At 51.5% G+C, this 16,234-nt stretch overlaps 1 protein-coding gene across 3 annotated transcripts in view; it reads right to left on the reverse strand.

Moving 5' to 3' along the window:
• Window positions 1-16,234, reverse strand: part of NRDE2 (NRDE-2, necessary for RNA interference, domain containing) — a 49,844-nt gene that overhangs the window by 2,690 nt on the left and 30,920 nt on the right. For all 3 annotated transcript variants that reach the window (XM_025442359.3, XM_049113413.1, XM_049113414.1), the window contains 7 exons: window positions 14,829-14,962; window positions 11,835-11,955; window positions 8,989-9,164; window positions 6,898-7,284; window positions 5,202-6,139; window positions 4,038-4,176; window positions 86-157 (listed from right to left, as the gene is read on the reverse strand). In XM_025442359.3, the coding sequence (XP_025298144.1) occupies window positions 86-157; window positions 4,038-4,176; window positions 5,202-6,139; window positions 6,898-7,284; window positions 8,989-9,164; window positions 11,835-11,955; window positions 14,829-14,962 (1,967 nt within the window). The remainder of the gene's footprint in view (window positions 1-85; window positions 158-4,037; window positions 4,177-5,201; window positions 6,140-6,897; window positions 7,285-8,988; window positions 9,165-11,834; window positions 11,956-14,828; window positions 14,963-16,234) is intronic.

A 16,234-nucleotide genomic window follows, 5' to 3' on the forward strand; every position in this document is an offset into this window, starting at 1 on the left:
GAGGCTTCCCTAGCAGGTCTGGGGGTGCCGTCCCCAGTGACACAGATGGTGGGTGTGTGCAGACCTCGTGGTCTCGGGGACTCACCTTTGCCCAAGGACAACTCTGCAGGGCTTTGTAGAACACGCCTTTGCTCCTCTCTCTGTTTCCTGAGGAAACCTGAGGCAGGGGAGGAATTGGAAGGTTCACTGGAGCAGACGCTAAGGCTATGGAAACCACTCTGGGTGCCCCGCACGGACCCACAGGGGGCTCACGGCACCCAGCCAGCCCGCGGAGGGGTGGCACCGTCATGGCGGCCCCGGGCCTGAGGCCCTGCGCCATGGGGTGGGTGCAGGCGGGGCCCCGTGACCTCGGTTCACCTCCTCCCTCCCCGGGCCAGCAGGCCTTGGGTGTCACAGGAGGCTCAGGCCTTGATGCAACACGGGGACCATTTGATGAGATCTCAGAGGAATGAGACCCCCGTCCCCCGTGGCTCCTCCAGGGAACCCCAGCCCGGCAGAGCCGCCCCCGGGTCAGCAAGCACCTGCATTTGCTCAAGGCTTCTCCTGGCCCCCGCCTCCCCAGGCGCATTCCCACGGGGACAGCTCACTAGTGGCCACTGGCTCTACCCGCCCGGTGGCCGGCACACGGCATCGAGGACAGCGGAGGGCTGTTGGTGGCCCTCCCGGAACCAGGGACAGCACCTAGAGAGCCTGGGGCTCGGGCGCTCCGGCCACCGAGGATGGCCGCCCCACCTTCCCGGTTCCTCCAGGCTGATGCCCAGAAACGGCCAGCACCCGTGAGCACAGGCTGTCACCACCACCGGAGCCTGCTGCGGAGCCCAGGGCACCACTGTGCCCCCTCAGCCCTTTCGAGGCCGGGCCTCCCCAGTGAGTGGAGTTGTCCTTCCTTCACGCACCAAAATACCCCAACGTGCTCTCATACACTTGAGACACCATTTCCTCGTTTCTGAAAGAAGGACAGACGGCACTGCCGTCCTGTCAACCGCTGTATTTGGGAGGTGCCCTGGTGATCCTGGAACCCAGCAAATTCAGGTCCGACGGTGGCGAGACTCCGGCGCAAACTGCTCTGAGTTCCTCCATCAGCGCTGCACACGCCTGGTCCGCCAGGGACAAAGGGCTCGGCGCCCGGCACACTGGTGGCTCCTGGCCCGGCACCCACCCTCTCCCGCTCAGCAGAGCTGCCCTGGTGCCCCGCACCCTCCTTCCTCGCCCTCTAAGTCCCTCGTCCTCACAAACCATAACTTCATGGCCATTCCTGCGTCCAGGCTGACACAGGTGACGGGCGACCCCACAGCATCGGGACGGTGGGTGGACTGGAATGAGCACAGAACCGAGGGGACACTGCGGGCGGAAGAGCAGAGCGGGGGCTGGTCCCTGTGTAACCTGGGTGCCGCCAGGGACGACCGCTCTGCTGGGTGACTGGGAGCCAGGGCTTCGCAGAGGCCCCTTGTCGGCGGGGGGGGGGCGGGGGGGAGCCTCACACATGCCCTGAAGGCCGCGGGCCCCCCACCCAGCCCCGAACCAGGGGGCTGGGCTCCTGCCCCCCTGACGGAGCAGGTGTGCAAGTTCTCCGTTCAGACGTGGGCTGCTGGGGCTCAGTGACCGCGGCTTGGGCACCGCTGTGTCCTCTCACCGGAAGGGCTCAGGCTTTTGTAAAATTCCACTCTCTTTTCTTATCTGAGCAGCCGTTAGCGAATGTAATTTTTTTAAAGTTACTGGACCAAGTGATATCCAACCCAAACAGAAAGCTACGTTTCCACGACACCTGAGTGTTCCTGGGAGGTGACGACAGTCCTGCTGGAGGCTTCCGTCCTCCCCACCAGCAGCTGAACTGAGGGCGACTCTTCACCCTCCCACCAGCTCTTGTAAGCGGCGGCCTCAATACAGCCTGACTCCGGCCAGCCGCCAACCACAGGCGGGAAGAAATGATACCAGAGGGTGAAACGCAAGCCAGGGGCCACGGCTCCCTTGAGTTCGTAAGACTCCCTTCATCAGGCCCACGGCATCAGCTACCCATCTTACCCTCATTTCTGCCCCGATTGTGCAGCCAGGTGACCAAATTAAAGAACTCTAAGAATCCCAAAAAGAATGGCAATTCTGGGGCGTCCGGCTGGCTCAGTAGGTGGAGCATGTGACTCTGGAGGTCAGGGTTGCCAGTTTTGACCCCCACAGCGGGCGTATAAAGAAAGAGAAAAACTGCAATACGAGCCAATACAACAACAAAAAGGTGTGGCTGACAGGTGACATGCAGAGGGAATGGCACCCTTGACAGCGCCCCCACAACAGGTTTCAAGCGCAGTTCCCAACTTAGCGGGCGGTGCTCAGTGTCTAATCCTTTCTTCTCCCAAATGCAGCTGCACTTCCTTCCATCATTTTTGCAGGGAAAAGCAAGTGAGTAAATACACTTGCGTGTGTGTAGACCTGCAAATGTGTACCCACGCACCCAGGAAGGCGTGCACACACACGGAAAGGCACACATGCACGAGACGGCGCACACACACGCACACACCACCAGCTCTCCGCCACAGGGCCGGCTCCCTCCGGTCCTCCCCTCTCCTCACCAAGCCCTCTGGCCCAAACTGGATTTCTCCACCGGGTTATCAGTGCCTCAGGAGCCAACCCAGGAGGCGCAAGAAGTCACGCACTAATTCGTCCCTGGTCCTACGCTAACCTTTCCAGAAAGACAGAAATTCCTTGAGGGCCCCAGTCTTTTTTTGCCAAGTCAACAAGAATTTTTCTGTCCACAATCCAACCAAACTTGGCTCACGGGAGAGTCCTTGTAAGAACACGGTAAGTCTGTCTCTGCCCATCCCTACCGACGACGACGACAGAAGTTAAACTGGCAAAGGCGCCGGCCTTCCCGGTTTACATCGCAGGGTTTCACGTGCTTACGAAGACTCGCGCGCTCCTTCGGCCGAGCGGCCCCAGCACAGGAGCTCCCGACCGCGGCCCCCGACCAGCAACAAGCAGCGGCCACGAATGCGCCATGACCACTGCCCCAGCATCTGTGCTTCTCAAAGTTTCATTTCACACACAGGCACCAGAACATAAAATCTGAGCTTTTGGGTCTGATGAATAAATGTTAAAAACACACGCTGCTGAGATGCCATGTCCTCCCGGCCACTTGGGCCTTTCAGAGCTCGGGGAGCCACGCCAACGTGGATTCTGACCTCTCCTGACCCCTACCATACTTTCTCTGCGTCTCTACATCTGACTCGGTCATACATTGATTAGAAAAAGTTCAAATACTTTGCCTTGAGACTTTATCCGCTGGGAACGTAAGAGATAAGGAAAGTCGGTCCTGGCGTCTGCGAAGTACAACACTGATTAGGGTCACTCGGGTGTGATTCTGCAGCCTTCAGGCGAAACACGCAAGCAGGCCAGGAGACGATGTCCCTGCAAAACCACGCACCTCGGCACTGGACGTATCACAGGAAACACGACACGTCCCAACGCCAGGTCCTTAACCAAACGCAAAGTCGACTCACACAGTCCTCGCGGCCTCCACACGCACCTTCACAGAGTTAAACAGCACCTTCCCACATTCAACCACTACCGTGCTTTTAAGTGAGAGCAAAGCTGCCCTGGGGAGGCCCACTGTCCAAGCTGCATCCTGGGGTGGGTCTTGACTCTAACGACAGAACGGAATCGAGGCCCAGGAATTCTTAGGAACACGTGGCAGAGAATGAAGTTCCCCACCCACCGAGCGCTCTCGGGCCATCTCCAAGCTGCTGACTCGAGGACGTCAACTCCGAGACACAGGAAGCTCTGCTGCATCAAACAGCCCAGTGGTCACGCCTGTCCCTCGACCAGAGCCTCGAGGACAGATGTGACCTGCGCCCCCTTCCCAAGTCCCAGAGACGCGGCGGGACGCCACCACGGCTCCCAGACGGACTAAGCGAGGCTGAGGAGGGGAGGGGGCAAGGGGGAGCCCCTGCCAGCCTTCCTGGGATGTGGCTACTGGACACCAGACGTTCTCACTGGTGAGGAAGCGGCAGGGCTCTGCGGAAAAACAAGAACACGAAACGTTTTCTTACCAAGAAATTCAAATACATTCTCCACAATAAGGGGCACTGGCTGCCGCTGTCACTCCGCAAGGCATTTTCAAACAGGGCTTTGATCCGATGCGTCAGGCCAGTCTCGGGAATCGTGGTGTGGACATCTCTGCCATCCACCCTGCAAGACACAGGCTCCCGTGACCCCGAGCCAGGTTCTCGCCCTACCCAGCGCCATCAGAGGAACAGGTGCGTCAGTGACAGCAAACGTGAGCTCCAGCAGGATCGCTGGGTCAGGCACGGTGCCGCCCGCAGGTCTGGGGGCGCTCGGGGTACAGACACGACATGGCCCCTCCAGGCCAGAGGAAGGCGGCGCCCAGGCTTCGTGTCCCCCAGCAGAGTCGGCCCAGAACTCACACAGCATCTCCCTGCTTCTCTGCCTCACCTTTACTCAGCAGAATGCAGAGCCTACTTGATGGGAAGGAAAGTCCTTTCAGTTTAGGGAAAGTAGAGTAAAACCCCGATAGGAAAAAAAATAAAAAAAAACAAAGTGAAACACTCTTCAGAGACAACTCTGAGTAGTCAGCAGATACCAGGTGAGCGTAGCCACGGCTACGGTGCTCCCGGGACTGCTGCTTCAACTGTGGTCACACGCTGTCAAAAGGGACCCGGAGGATGTGATGCCGTCACCGTCATCCTTAGTAAAGACGACAGAGGCCAGCAGTGAGTTCACACCCCTCTGTGCTCAGCACTTCCCTCGTTGGCCCCTCCAGGGCTGCTCAGCTATTCTTCCCACATTACGGAAGGGAACCTACTAGACCTGATGTGACCTGCCCCGGGCCACACAGCCAGGGAGCGGAAGATCTGAATCTGGATCGTATCCAGGGTCCTACACTGGAGCCCGGGTCTTACCCATTATGCTTTTGCCACAGCTCCTCAGACAGCTGCACACCTGACCGGCAACACCCATGCATCATAAGCAATGTGCAGGAACCCAAACGGGCCATCCCTGCAGCCTAGGGAGACAGCATGGAAGCCCCTAATGAAAGCCGCTGCCACCTGCAAGGCTTGGTCCTCCCTCACTGTGTCATCCTCGGTTACCTGGACACCCACAACAGGTGCTGACCTGTGTTCCTTCCTGGGTCCCGGAGGCCTCACAGGGCCTCTGTGTGTCTGTGGACACACAGACAAGATGTGTGTACTTACCTCTGAACACTTTCCACCAACGTCTTCCTCATCTTCTCGGCTTCAATCGCAAACAACCAAGGCTCCAAGGGCTTGGTAGACCTGGTAATGGCATCGAAGAATCTTCTGGTCTTACTGGCTGTGGGGGACTTACTCTGAATCTGCACATAGGACCTCCAAAGAACCTGGTTGCCCGGATACAACTGCAGGGCCTCCGAGAGTGCCTGCCGCAGGGGAGCCAGAGGGTAAACGCTGACCTTCATGTGGAATCGGAGCAGGCTGGTGTGCATCAGCATGACAGCCTCAAGAACGCTGCTCGGGCTCTGTGCGCTGCCTGCGTCCTCGGGGCTGGAGCCACCGGAGGAAGTGGAGCCCTTCAGTTTTGCGTACACCTGCTCGCATACCCGCACAGCGGCGTCGATCCCCACAGTCAAGTACTGGAAGAGCATGAAGCACTTCACCAGGCTAACGAGGCGGTGACAGGGCGCTGCAGGGGCGGTGGGGGCGGGACTGCAGACCCAGCTCTCCCCCAGACAGTCCTGCAGCGCATGTTCGTATGCCTTCCGAGCTTTCAGGATGTGGACGGCCAAGACTGGCCCAGAGTAGGGCCCGTAGGGACCACTCTCGGTCAGTCTGGTCAGCACGTGGACGGCGCGGGCCGCAGAGGCCCCCCTCGGGTCTGGCAACAGCTCCACCTCCAGCTCGGCGTACAGCAGGCTGAGCTCACACACCTCCCAGTCCCTCAGCTCCCTGCTCCCTGCCGCGCTGAGCGCACTGTCGAACACCTTCCGGGCCTCCTCCGTGTTGCCCAGCAGCCACTCCAGGTGCGCATACTGCTTCCAGAGGCAGAGATTGTTGCGGTTTTCTGGCTCCTTAAGGAGATTTTTGGCTAGTTTTTTGCAGTTCTTTCCTTGCGACTTCAACCTTTTCTTGTTTTTAGTGTGAAGACACCAGATGACCTGGAAGTAAAAAGAAAAGGATTCCCAGGTGCTCTGTGATTTTTAAAGCCATCCCTTTGGACCATCAACTTCAGAAAACCACACAGGCGTCTACACTTCCTTCCTTCGTCACGTTTGCTGAACACTGAGGCTCTCTGAACTCGACAACAAATCTAGATTGTACCAAGGTGACCGGCGCCCCCAAACAACCCCGTCCAGGTTTCCATCCGAAACCTTGATAAACAAGGCTCATATGCTCCAAATATTCTTCTCCAGGGAAAGGTGGCCACCACATTTTATCGCACGCTATTTTCACAATACATGCTGTGTGCGACCTGCAGTTGGAGCCCCCCGAACCCAGGGTGTCAAGGGTCAGTGCTAACTGGTGGCCAGCAGGAGGCAGAAGAGTCCATCCTAGAGGAATTTCTAGCAGGAAGACAGACACGAAGAGCAGGGTAAGTAAGTAGCTTATTTTATCTACTTTAATCAACCCTGAGATCCTCCAACCCCTGCCTAAGCTTGGTTCTTCACACTAACTGCTCCTACAACCCCAAACACCTGGAAGCAGAAGGGCAACCACCATGAACAGCTCCAGCCACTGATGAGCTGCATGCTCCCTGCTTTCCTCCCCTCTGCAGCCCCTCTGCAGGGGCAGCCACACCCTGGGACTTTGGGGATCCCTGAACAAAGTGGTGCCATGGCCCAGTGCTCCGAGGAACACCAAGAGCCCACAATTGTTCCTGAAGCCCCCATATGGGACTGGCGGGGGCCGGAGTTACCTTCGCCATCTCGTACCGTAGCCAGGAGAAGCAGAGCTGAGACCTCTCCTGGCCTGAAAACAGAGGCATCACAAGGTGAAAGATGTTGCGGATGAACTCCTCGCCCTCTCGATTGTGACCCCGGGTCCAGCGCCGGCAGCCCAGTGGGTCTGAGCGGCCCACACAGCTGATGCCAGAAAAGGAAAGGTTGAGAGAAGTCAACGGCTTTTCATCATAAAACCCATTGTCAAAGATGCTGTTCTCATCCATGGCCAGGTAGAGGCAGGAGGCTGGGGGGCTGAGGTCAGAGGGCACGCCCAGGAACTGCAGAAAGGCTGCGACCAGCTGAAACCGAAGATCTGGGCTGGAGAGCTGGATCAGAGATGGCGAGATGTCATCGAACAGCACCTGCGACACAGACAAGGTAGAGTGACCCTCTGGGAAGCTGGGGTGGTTTACCTCGCCAAGCAACAAGGCTTCTCGACTTTCCCCAGGGCTCCTTTCACACGATGTGTGAACGATTCAACTTTATTCAATTTAAAACTTTAAACAGACAAGATCTAGGTTTCCCCGGCAAGATGCAAAAAAGCCAGAGGTTTTTTTCCTTGAAAGGCCCTGGGGAGCCAGAGGGGAGCCTGAGGGGGGGGGGGGGGGCGGCCGGGGGGGGGGGGGGGGGGGGGCGCGGGGCAGGAAGGGGGGCCTAGGGGAGCTGGAGGGGACCTGGCACCATTCTCACACTTCCCAGAGACTCTCAGGAGAGAAGACTGTGAAGACAGGGCTTAAGCCAAAACCTTCCAAAGGAGCCTTACAGAAAATCTGGGATTATGCTCACTTCTGAAAGCACGCATAATTGCTTTTATAGTTACTTGGATAAGTTACAACCCCTTAAAACTCTTTATTAAGATAGAAGATAAGCATTTTATCATTTGAGGGCACCTGGGTGCCACAGGAGGCAATTAGACTCTTGATTTTGGCTCAGATCATGATTTCAAGGTCATGAGATCGAGCCCCATATTGGGCTCCAAGCTCAGGGCAGAGTCTGCTTGGGATTCTCTCTCCCTCTCCCTCTTTCTCTAAAATAATAAATAAATAAATCTTTTTTTTTTTTTTTTAGCAGTTTAGCACTGCCTGCACCCCAGGGTGTAATCCTGGAGATCCAGGATCGAGTCCATCAGGCTCCCTGCATGGGGCCTGCTTCTCCCTCTGCCTGTGTCTCTGCCCCCCACCCCCCACCCCATGAATAAAGAAATAAAATCTTAAAAAAAAAAAAAAAACCTTCTGGTCTCCAAACAGGATCTCTTCTCTTTATTTAACTAATGCCAAATGTCCAGAGCCACTGGCCACCAGACATGGAGTAGCACAGATCAAGTCACTCAATGACAGCAAACAAGATAATGTAAGTGAAGTGCCTGATGCACAACAGGTGCTCAGTAATGCAGGTTCCTTCCCCAGCAAGACAAGCCGTGTACGAACTCTTCCCAGGATGGCCTCCCTGAACAGTTCCTCCCGTCTCCCCGGTCAAATCTATCTGCCCCATCTCTGAGAATGCACAAGCACGGTGGGGAAAGTGCATACAGCTAAATAACCTCGGACAGGGATACCACTTTAAAAAAAAAAAAAAAAAAGTTTATTTATTTATTCATGAGAAACACAGAGAGCGAAAGAGAGGCAGAGACACAGGCAGAGGGAGAAGCAGGCTCCATGCAGGGAACCCGATGTGGGACTTGATCCCAGGACTCCAGGATCACACCCTGAGCAGCAGGCAGACACTAAACCACTGAGCCACCCAGGCGTCCCAAGGGATACCACGTTTTTAAAACCCTGAGTCCTCAGGCTTCCTCGAGAAAAATTCTCTGAATAAACTGGATGACAATCTCCAGAGGAGCCTACCCTCCTCCTGGGTACAGGAACCAGCTGGTCAAGTCCCCCTGTGCTCCCACATCACCAGTGGCCGATGAAATTTCCACAGACAAGAACAGGAGTGAGCAAACATCCCCCAAGCCAGGCAGGTGCTCTGAGAGCTCAGCAACCTTCCTTCAGGTAAGCACCCCATGGAAGTGGGAGAAGGTAGGGACCCCGCAGCTGCCCTCCCTCCCGGGCTGGGACACTTACCTGTCTCTCAGGGTCCTCACAGTCTTCCTCAGTTTGCTTCTTGGACTTATCAGGGCGCCATGGCCGCCAGTGCCTCTGGTCTCGGGACCGCTCGGCGGCAAGCCAGATCTGCCACTTGGGCAGGCTCTTATCTCTTATTTCCTGGTCCTCGTCTTCTGGTTCATCATCCTCATCATCTAGGCAAGAATAAACCTTTTAGCTCACCTCACCAGCAAATAAAACTGTCACTGACACCCAATTGGTCTGCTGGTCTGGAGTGGGCATCTGCAGTGCCAAGAGGAGTAAGACAGGCCTAGCATTCTGGGACATGCAGGGGTTCAAAGGCATTGAGGGACCCTCCCATCATGAATCACGTTCCCAAAAACCCCTGGCAGATCACTAATGAAATCAGATGATTTTTAATGCTATCACAGCAATTAACATGGGAACACACATATCCTAGAGCAGCACTGTCCAACAGAACCTTTTATGACAACGACGTAATAGGTATCTTGCGTGTCTAATATGGCAATCAGCCACCTGTCACTCACTGGACACCTGAAATGCAGCTGGCAGCAGAACTAAATCTTAAATTTTATTTCATCTTAATTAAAAAGGCTGCATGTGGCTAATGCCTCCCAATCCTGGACAACACAGTTCTAGAACGCCAAATGACATGTTCAGAATGGAAGAAAAGTCTTGGGTCTTCAGTAAAGTTCAATATTTACAAATAAGGGGCAGCCCAGATGGCTCAGTGGTTTAGCGCTGCCTTCAGCCCAGGGCGTGATCCTAGAGACCCAGGATCGAGTCGGGCTCCCTGCATGGAGCCTTCTTCTCCCTCTGCCTGTGCCTCTGCCTCTCTCTCTCTCTCTATCTCTCATGAATAAATAAAATCTTTTAAAAAAATTTACAGGCAGCCCCAGTGGCTCAGCAGTTTAGTGCCACCTTCGGCCTAGGGCATGATCCTGGAGACCCGGAATCGAGTCCCACGTCAGGCTCCCTGCATGGGTCCTGCTTCTCCCTCTGCCTGTGTCTCTGCCTCTCTCTCTCTCTCTCTCTGTGCCTCTCATGAATAAATAAATAAAATCTTAAAAAAAAAATTTACAAATAAACAGGGTATATAAAATGGTACAGCTACCCTAGAAAACAGGAGGTCGATTTCTTATAAAATTAAACGTGCACAAAACAAAACACAAAACACACTTTCTATAAGACCTGGGACCTGTATTCTTGGGTGCTGGCACCAGAAAAATGAAAACCCATGTACCCACAAACACCTGTACCCCAGCAGCATTATTCGTAACAGCCACATGCCAGGAACATTCCCAACATCCTGCAGCCAGTGAGCAGCAAAATAAACCACGGTACGTCTACACCACGAACTACTCCCCAAGATAGATGCAACAAATGACAGATGCACGCAACAATTCCCACAGATTTCAGGGGAATGACACTAAATGGGAAAAAAAAAAAAAAAAACTGATCATTAAGAAATTAGAGAGAAAATAGATGTTGGTGAGGATGTGAAGAGACTGGAACCCCTGTGCAGCAATGGCGGGAACATAAAACGGTGCAGCCCTGCGGACAGTACAATGGTTTCCTCAAAGAATCAAAAAAACTACCATACGATCCAGCATTTTCACCTCTGGGTACTTGTACACCTACATTCCCTGCAGCATCACTCACAACTGCCAAAAGGTGAGGCAACCTCAGCGTCCGACAACAGCTGGACGGAGACATTGCACTAAGTGAAATAAGCTAGTCACCACACAACAAAATTGTCTGCTCCTTCTCTGGGGTCCCTAAAATAATCAATCCATAGAGACAGCAGGTGCCATGGTGGTCCTCAGGGGCAGGGAAGGAGGGGGAGCTGCTGCGTAGTGGGTGCAGGTTCCCACTGGGGACGTGAGAGCTGAGGAGATGGACAGATGCTAAGACACTTGTACGAGAGTGTACATGCAGTCAACGCCACGGCACTGTGGGCTCAAAAAATGTTTTTTTCAACGGTAAATTGTGTATATATTTTTATAACAATAGGAAATTGTTCTAAAAAGTCACACGCCACATAATTCCATTTATATAACATACGCGAAGTAACATGACAACATAATAGTGATGTCCTCAGAGGGGAGCGTGGCGGGGATAAAGGCTACAAGGGACAGCATCGGGGAACTCTGTGCTGATGACTGGTTCTGTATGTGACCATGGACGTGGTTAAAGGAAGCTGCACATGTGATAAAACCCATCAGTACCAAACATGCGTGCACCTATGTGCTTGCCACACACTGCTGGGGCCAATTTCTGGACTGTGCTTCTGCATCCTGGCATTGGCATGGGCGGGAACTGGTGGGGGACACAAAACCTCCCAGTGTATTTTTTTTTCCAACTTCTTGTACATCTATAAGTATTTTAAAATAAACAAGGAACAGGGGCCTGAGTGGTTTAGTCAGTTAAGCCTCTGCCTTGGGCTCAGGTCATGATCTCTGGGTCCTGGGATCGAGCCCCACATCGGGCTCCCTGCTCATGTGTGTGGTTCTCTCTCAAGTAAATACATAAAATCTTTAAAATGATACATTAATAAATAAAAGAACTAAGTTTAAAAAAAAAAGTACAAGGAAAATGAAATGTCTTCTGGAAAGAAACAAACCCTCAACAGGATGGAGGGAGTTGAAAGACCCTAAGGGTGAGAGACAGTCTGCTCTCCCAATACATCCACTTAATGCATTTTTGACACTGTGATGTTTCTACAGTGTTCTCAGGGACTGCTGAAGAGCATATACACATAAACAAATAATCATAAAGCTGTGAAAACACATTCCAGAAGAAATAGGCAGAGGCATACACAACCTGCCTGAGAGGTGCCTCACCTGCACCGATGACCACCCAGCCCCCTCGCTCCTGCTGGTGCATCCATGCTCTCCAGCCTCGGGCGCTCTTCTCCCCGGCCCGGGGCTCCCCGCTGTCCCAGAAGGGCTCAAAGAAGTCCACCTGTGCAGGTTGAAAATACAAACATTATTAGATTAACAGGTAGAAATCTGCTGAGTCACTGAGCAAAGTATGTTCTGACTAGCAGGAGTGGGACTCACAGGGGGTGCCTGGGGGGCTCAGCCAGTTAAGCGTCTGCCTTCAGTTCATGGGATCAAGTCCCACATCAGGCTCCCTGCTCAGCGCGGAGTCTACTTCTCCCTCTCCCTCTGCTGCTCCCCTACTGCTTTGTGTTCTAGCTCTCTCTGAAATAAACTAAATCTTTAAAAAAAAAAAAAGAGAGAGAGAGGCTTATGGTTGAAATCTTGCTTGCCATTTGTCTTTCCAGTGTATATGATACACCCTAAGACAGGAAAAATAATGACCTAGTGTGGTAGGCAGCCTCCAAGAGAGCCCCACTGTGACCATACCCCTGCCTTGTGGCATTCACACCTGAGTGTGGACTGGAACTCGTGACGTGTAACAGAATATGGCAAAAGGTGACAGGCTGCCACTTCTGAGAGTGTGTTAGGAAAAGACTGGACATGGTCGAGAAGGGCCTCTAGCCAGGCAGGAGAGGAATGGTTTCCCAGTTCTGACCCTTGGGGACAGGGACACACCCAGTTCCCCTAAAGCCACTGGGCCCCTTAGTACCTGAAATCATATTGTACTCAAGACCTTCTGAGGACAAGGGGATTCAAAGTTTCAACAGGACAGAGTGGGAGCTCTTTAGGGCATGACATCTCAACTCTTATGTTCCTGACGTCTAGCACAGAGCCCAATACAGAGTACGGATTCAACAAATGCTTATTGGCACCAAGCTCCATGTGGCAGGCATCCAGTGAATAAAAGGTCTGCATGTTGAAGCCAGGCCCTGTGATCACACCTCTGCTCTCACACATTGGGGCATTAAGTCTGCTGTGTGTAGTGACTAGTTCAGTGCAGTAATTCCCGGGATGCCCGGGTGGCTCAGTCATTTGTCTGCCTAAGGCTCAGGTCATGATCTCAGGGGGGGGGGTCCCTGCTCAGCGGGGAGTCTGCTTCTCCCTCTCCCTCCTGTTCTCTGTGCTTGTGCATGTCTCTGTCAATTAAATAAAATCCTTAAAAAAAAAAAAAAGTAATATCCTATGGAAAACGTGAACACAGCAATGAATAGGAAAGCAATCGTGTTATCAGTTGACAATAAGGACTTTAAAGTCCTTGCTTAAGGAAAGCTTTTGTAAGAAACCTTTAGAAAAGGACAAGGTTTTCAATGACACGCTGTGGGCTGGGAGCAACAGGAACGTCCAGCCTGAGCCTGGGGAAGTGCCACGCACACCCAGAAGAGGGCTGCATCCAGGACAGCCCCAGGGGCAGGCAACGGTCCTGACACAGGCCCTGTAGCTTGGGAAGGGGAGCCAGAGACCACACTCCCTCTCCCCAGGTCTTAAGCTTCCTGGACAGAAGCGCACTCAAGAAAAAGAAGTGCTGTTTTGTTTTGGTTTTGTTTTGGTTTGATCATTATAACCTATTTATTTATTCTGTAGAAACACAGATCAGACTCTGCCTCTTTTATGCTCTACTGCTGTTTCTTGTAACAATGTTTCTTGGTTTTAAAAATATGGAATGTAAAAAAATAAATAAATAAATAAATAAATAAATAAATAAATAAATAAATAAAATAAAATAAAATAAAATAAAATAAAATAAAATAAAATAAAAATATGGAATGTCATTAAAGAAAAAGCTTTATTCAAAGTTGTCTTGTAAATGCTTTGAAACAAGTGTTGTTAGTATGCAAAATCTCAAGAGCATGCAGCAGGCTCTGCTGACACTTTAGGGGAGCGGCTCCTGAGGCTTCATACTCACAAGCAGTGGCTGTTCGTTCTAAACACAGTCTGCAGGGTCAGCAAAGGGTGGGGATGAAGGCTAAGGCTACTCTGATCCTGACCCCACAACCACACTCCCAAGGCCCTGCAGTCAGCTAAGATTCACTTCCATAGCACAGCATATCCTTAACATAGCAAAGTATGTCTTAAAACAATTTTGTTATCTGGCTTATTATACTACTAATCAAATATATTAATGTTAACCAATACTCTTCAACCCAACTTCCTCTAGAAAAAAATATAATAATGATAAAAATAGTCTTTAAAGGCAATTCATGAAAATTCCACAAGATGGAGATCTTAGCTTCTCAAGAACTCTGTAAGTTCACCATAAATTCAGATACCCTATCCATCCTCCACCTGACCCCTATCGCAAAGTAGGAAACCGAGATTTCTTCCAAGGAAAAAGGGAAAAGGCGGCTTTCTTATATGGATAGCTCTGTGATGAGATTTTTTTTTATTGCTTCTACATCACAAATATGGGCAATGTTCACTTGTCATCTAAATGATTCTCACCTCCCCGGTTAGGATGGGTGTTGACAGAGTGCCAACAAGTGCTATTGTCTGAAACTCCCGCAAAGATCTTACATTGTGGAAATGCTAACTGGGAAGATGACCTGAGACCCAGTTTAGAATGTGGAGAGGCAGGAGATGGTAAGATGTGCTCTAAAAGGCATAACAACTGTTTCCTAGTGGAGACAATTAGCATTGAAATAAGGCCCATAAGTAAGAAAACAGGGGGACACAGTGAGTCTTTATACTGGGGGGGAGTGGATCTTTTCTCTCTCCAATTTTCACTACCTTCATTATGGAATTGTCCTTGGATCATCAGAATATTATGAGCAACAGTTTTTCAGCAGGACTGATATAGAGGAGGATATATTTTAAAACTACCAAACCATCTCCCATCATCCACACCTGCCCCCAGAAGAGAAAGAGAAAGAGAAAGGAGAAGGAGGGGGAGGGGAGTGGTGGAGGAAGGAGAGGGGGGTATTGGGGAGAGACGGGTCACAGAACTAGAACCCACACCTGTCCCTTGGTAGGCAGGTCTTTCACGCTGTCGGGTTTGAAGAAGGTGAAGTCCACCATGGCCTGGAACAGAGAGACCGCCTTCTCTGAGTGACCGGCCTGCCGCAGGAAGTGGCAGTGCTGAAGAAAGAGCGCTGAGAACGGGACAGCAAGAGGGAGAATCCTGGTTAACACCACAGAAGGCAAAGAACACAACTTCTAGAAACGTGCACTTCAACACCAAAAACATCTTTTTCTCCAAAATTAGTTACTGTGATCATTTCAAGGCTGTAAAGACGTGTGTCCTTATTACAAGGACTCACTATAGAACTGCAAAGTACCTTTATTCCAATTTTCACACAAAACCATCGTGAAATACAAATATTAATAAAAACTATGTACATTACATAAAAACAAGGTAAGAGGTTGGTCTAAACAGTTATTAAACACTGAAAACTCATTATTGCAAGAAAAATTCTAGGAAAAGCAAAGATTTTCATTAGAAAGCAAAGATCTGTGCTCGACTGATCGCTAGATGGTAGATTCACCAGCAATTTTCACCATCTGTTCCGAGTCCACTGTAAACAAATCAAGGTTCCCTCTCTGATGATTTTGGTTTGTCTGAACGGTGGTACAATTCCATTTACCAAGTAGCACTGGCCATTTGAGCATACCACAAAGGATATCAAATATGAGACTCTATGTTAGTGTGGTAAATGCTTTTTATTTCTAGGGCAAAACATTTACATCTTTAGAATTTAACAGAAACAGCAAGGTTTTGATCAAATATATGCCTGCCGTGCACTAGGCACCGAGCCAGACTCACATGTCAATCTCTGTGAACGTGCTCAGTTACCGTATAGAGCAACTATTATATCATCGTTGCTGGGGGAGAAATGGGAGCTCAGGCAGGTTAAGGAAATATGTGAGGTCACAGGGTCCCAAGGGAACCAGGGAAGGGCAAATCCAGGATGTAGGTCAAGTGACATCCTCCAGCTCCTGTGTCACCTGCTGCCTTCTGTACCTCATTACTGGACAAAATTTGTATTCCAGGCTCCTTCAGGACCCCCCAGAAGTGTTCAGGAGTAATGACATGGATAGCTGCCTCTGTGCGCTGACCTGCAGCCATCAGGGCATCCCCATGAACACCACTGCTGGAGACCTGAGAGCAGGTGAGAGGGGCAGGCAAGTATCTCCATAGGGAAGGCCACTGACAGCCACAACAGCCGAGAATTAGGCTCTGTTTCCTCGGTTAATAAGCAGAAAACCTGGAACTCCTAGACCACTGAGGTTTCACTAACTTTTTTGGCTCTAATACCCATCGCTCACCTCTCCCAAGAAGTTGGACACAGAATCTGTTCTAATCCAAAGGCATCCTGATGCTTTTTGTTTAAATCTGTTTTATCAGTTCTGACGTTTCTAAAATA

Source organism: Canis lupus, chromosome 8, assembly GCF_003254725.2.
Source record: "Canis lupus dingo isolate Sandy chromosome 8, ASM325472v2, whole genome shotgun sequence".
NCBI classification, from domain to species: Eukaryota; Metazoa; Chordata; class Mammalia; order Carnivora; family Canidae; genus Canis; species Canis lupus.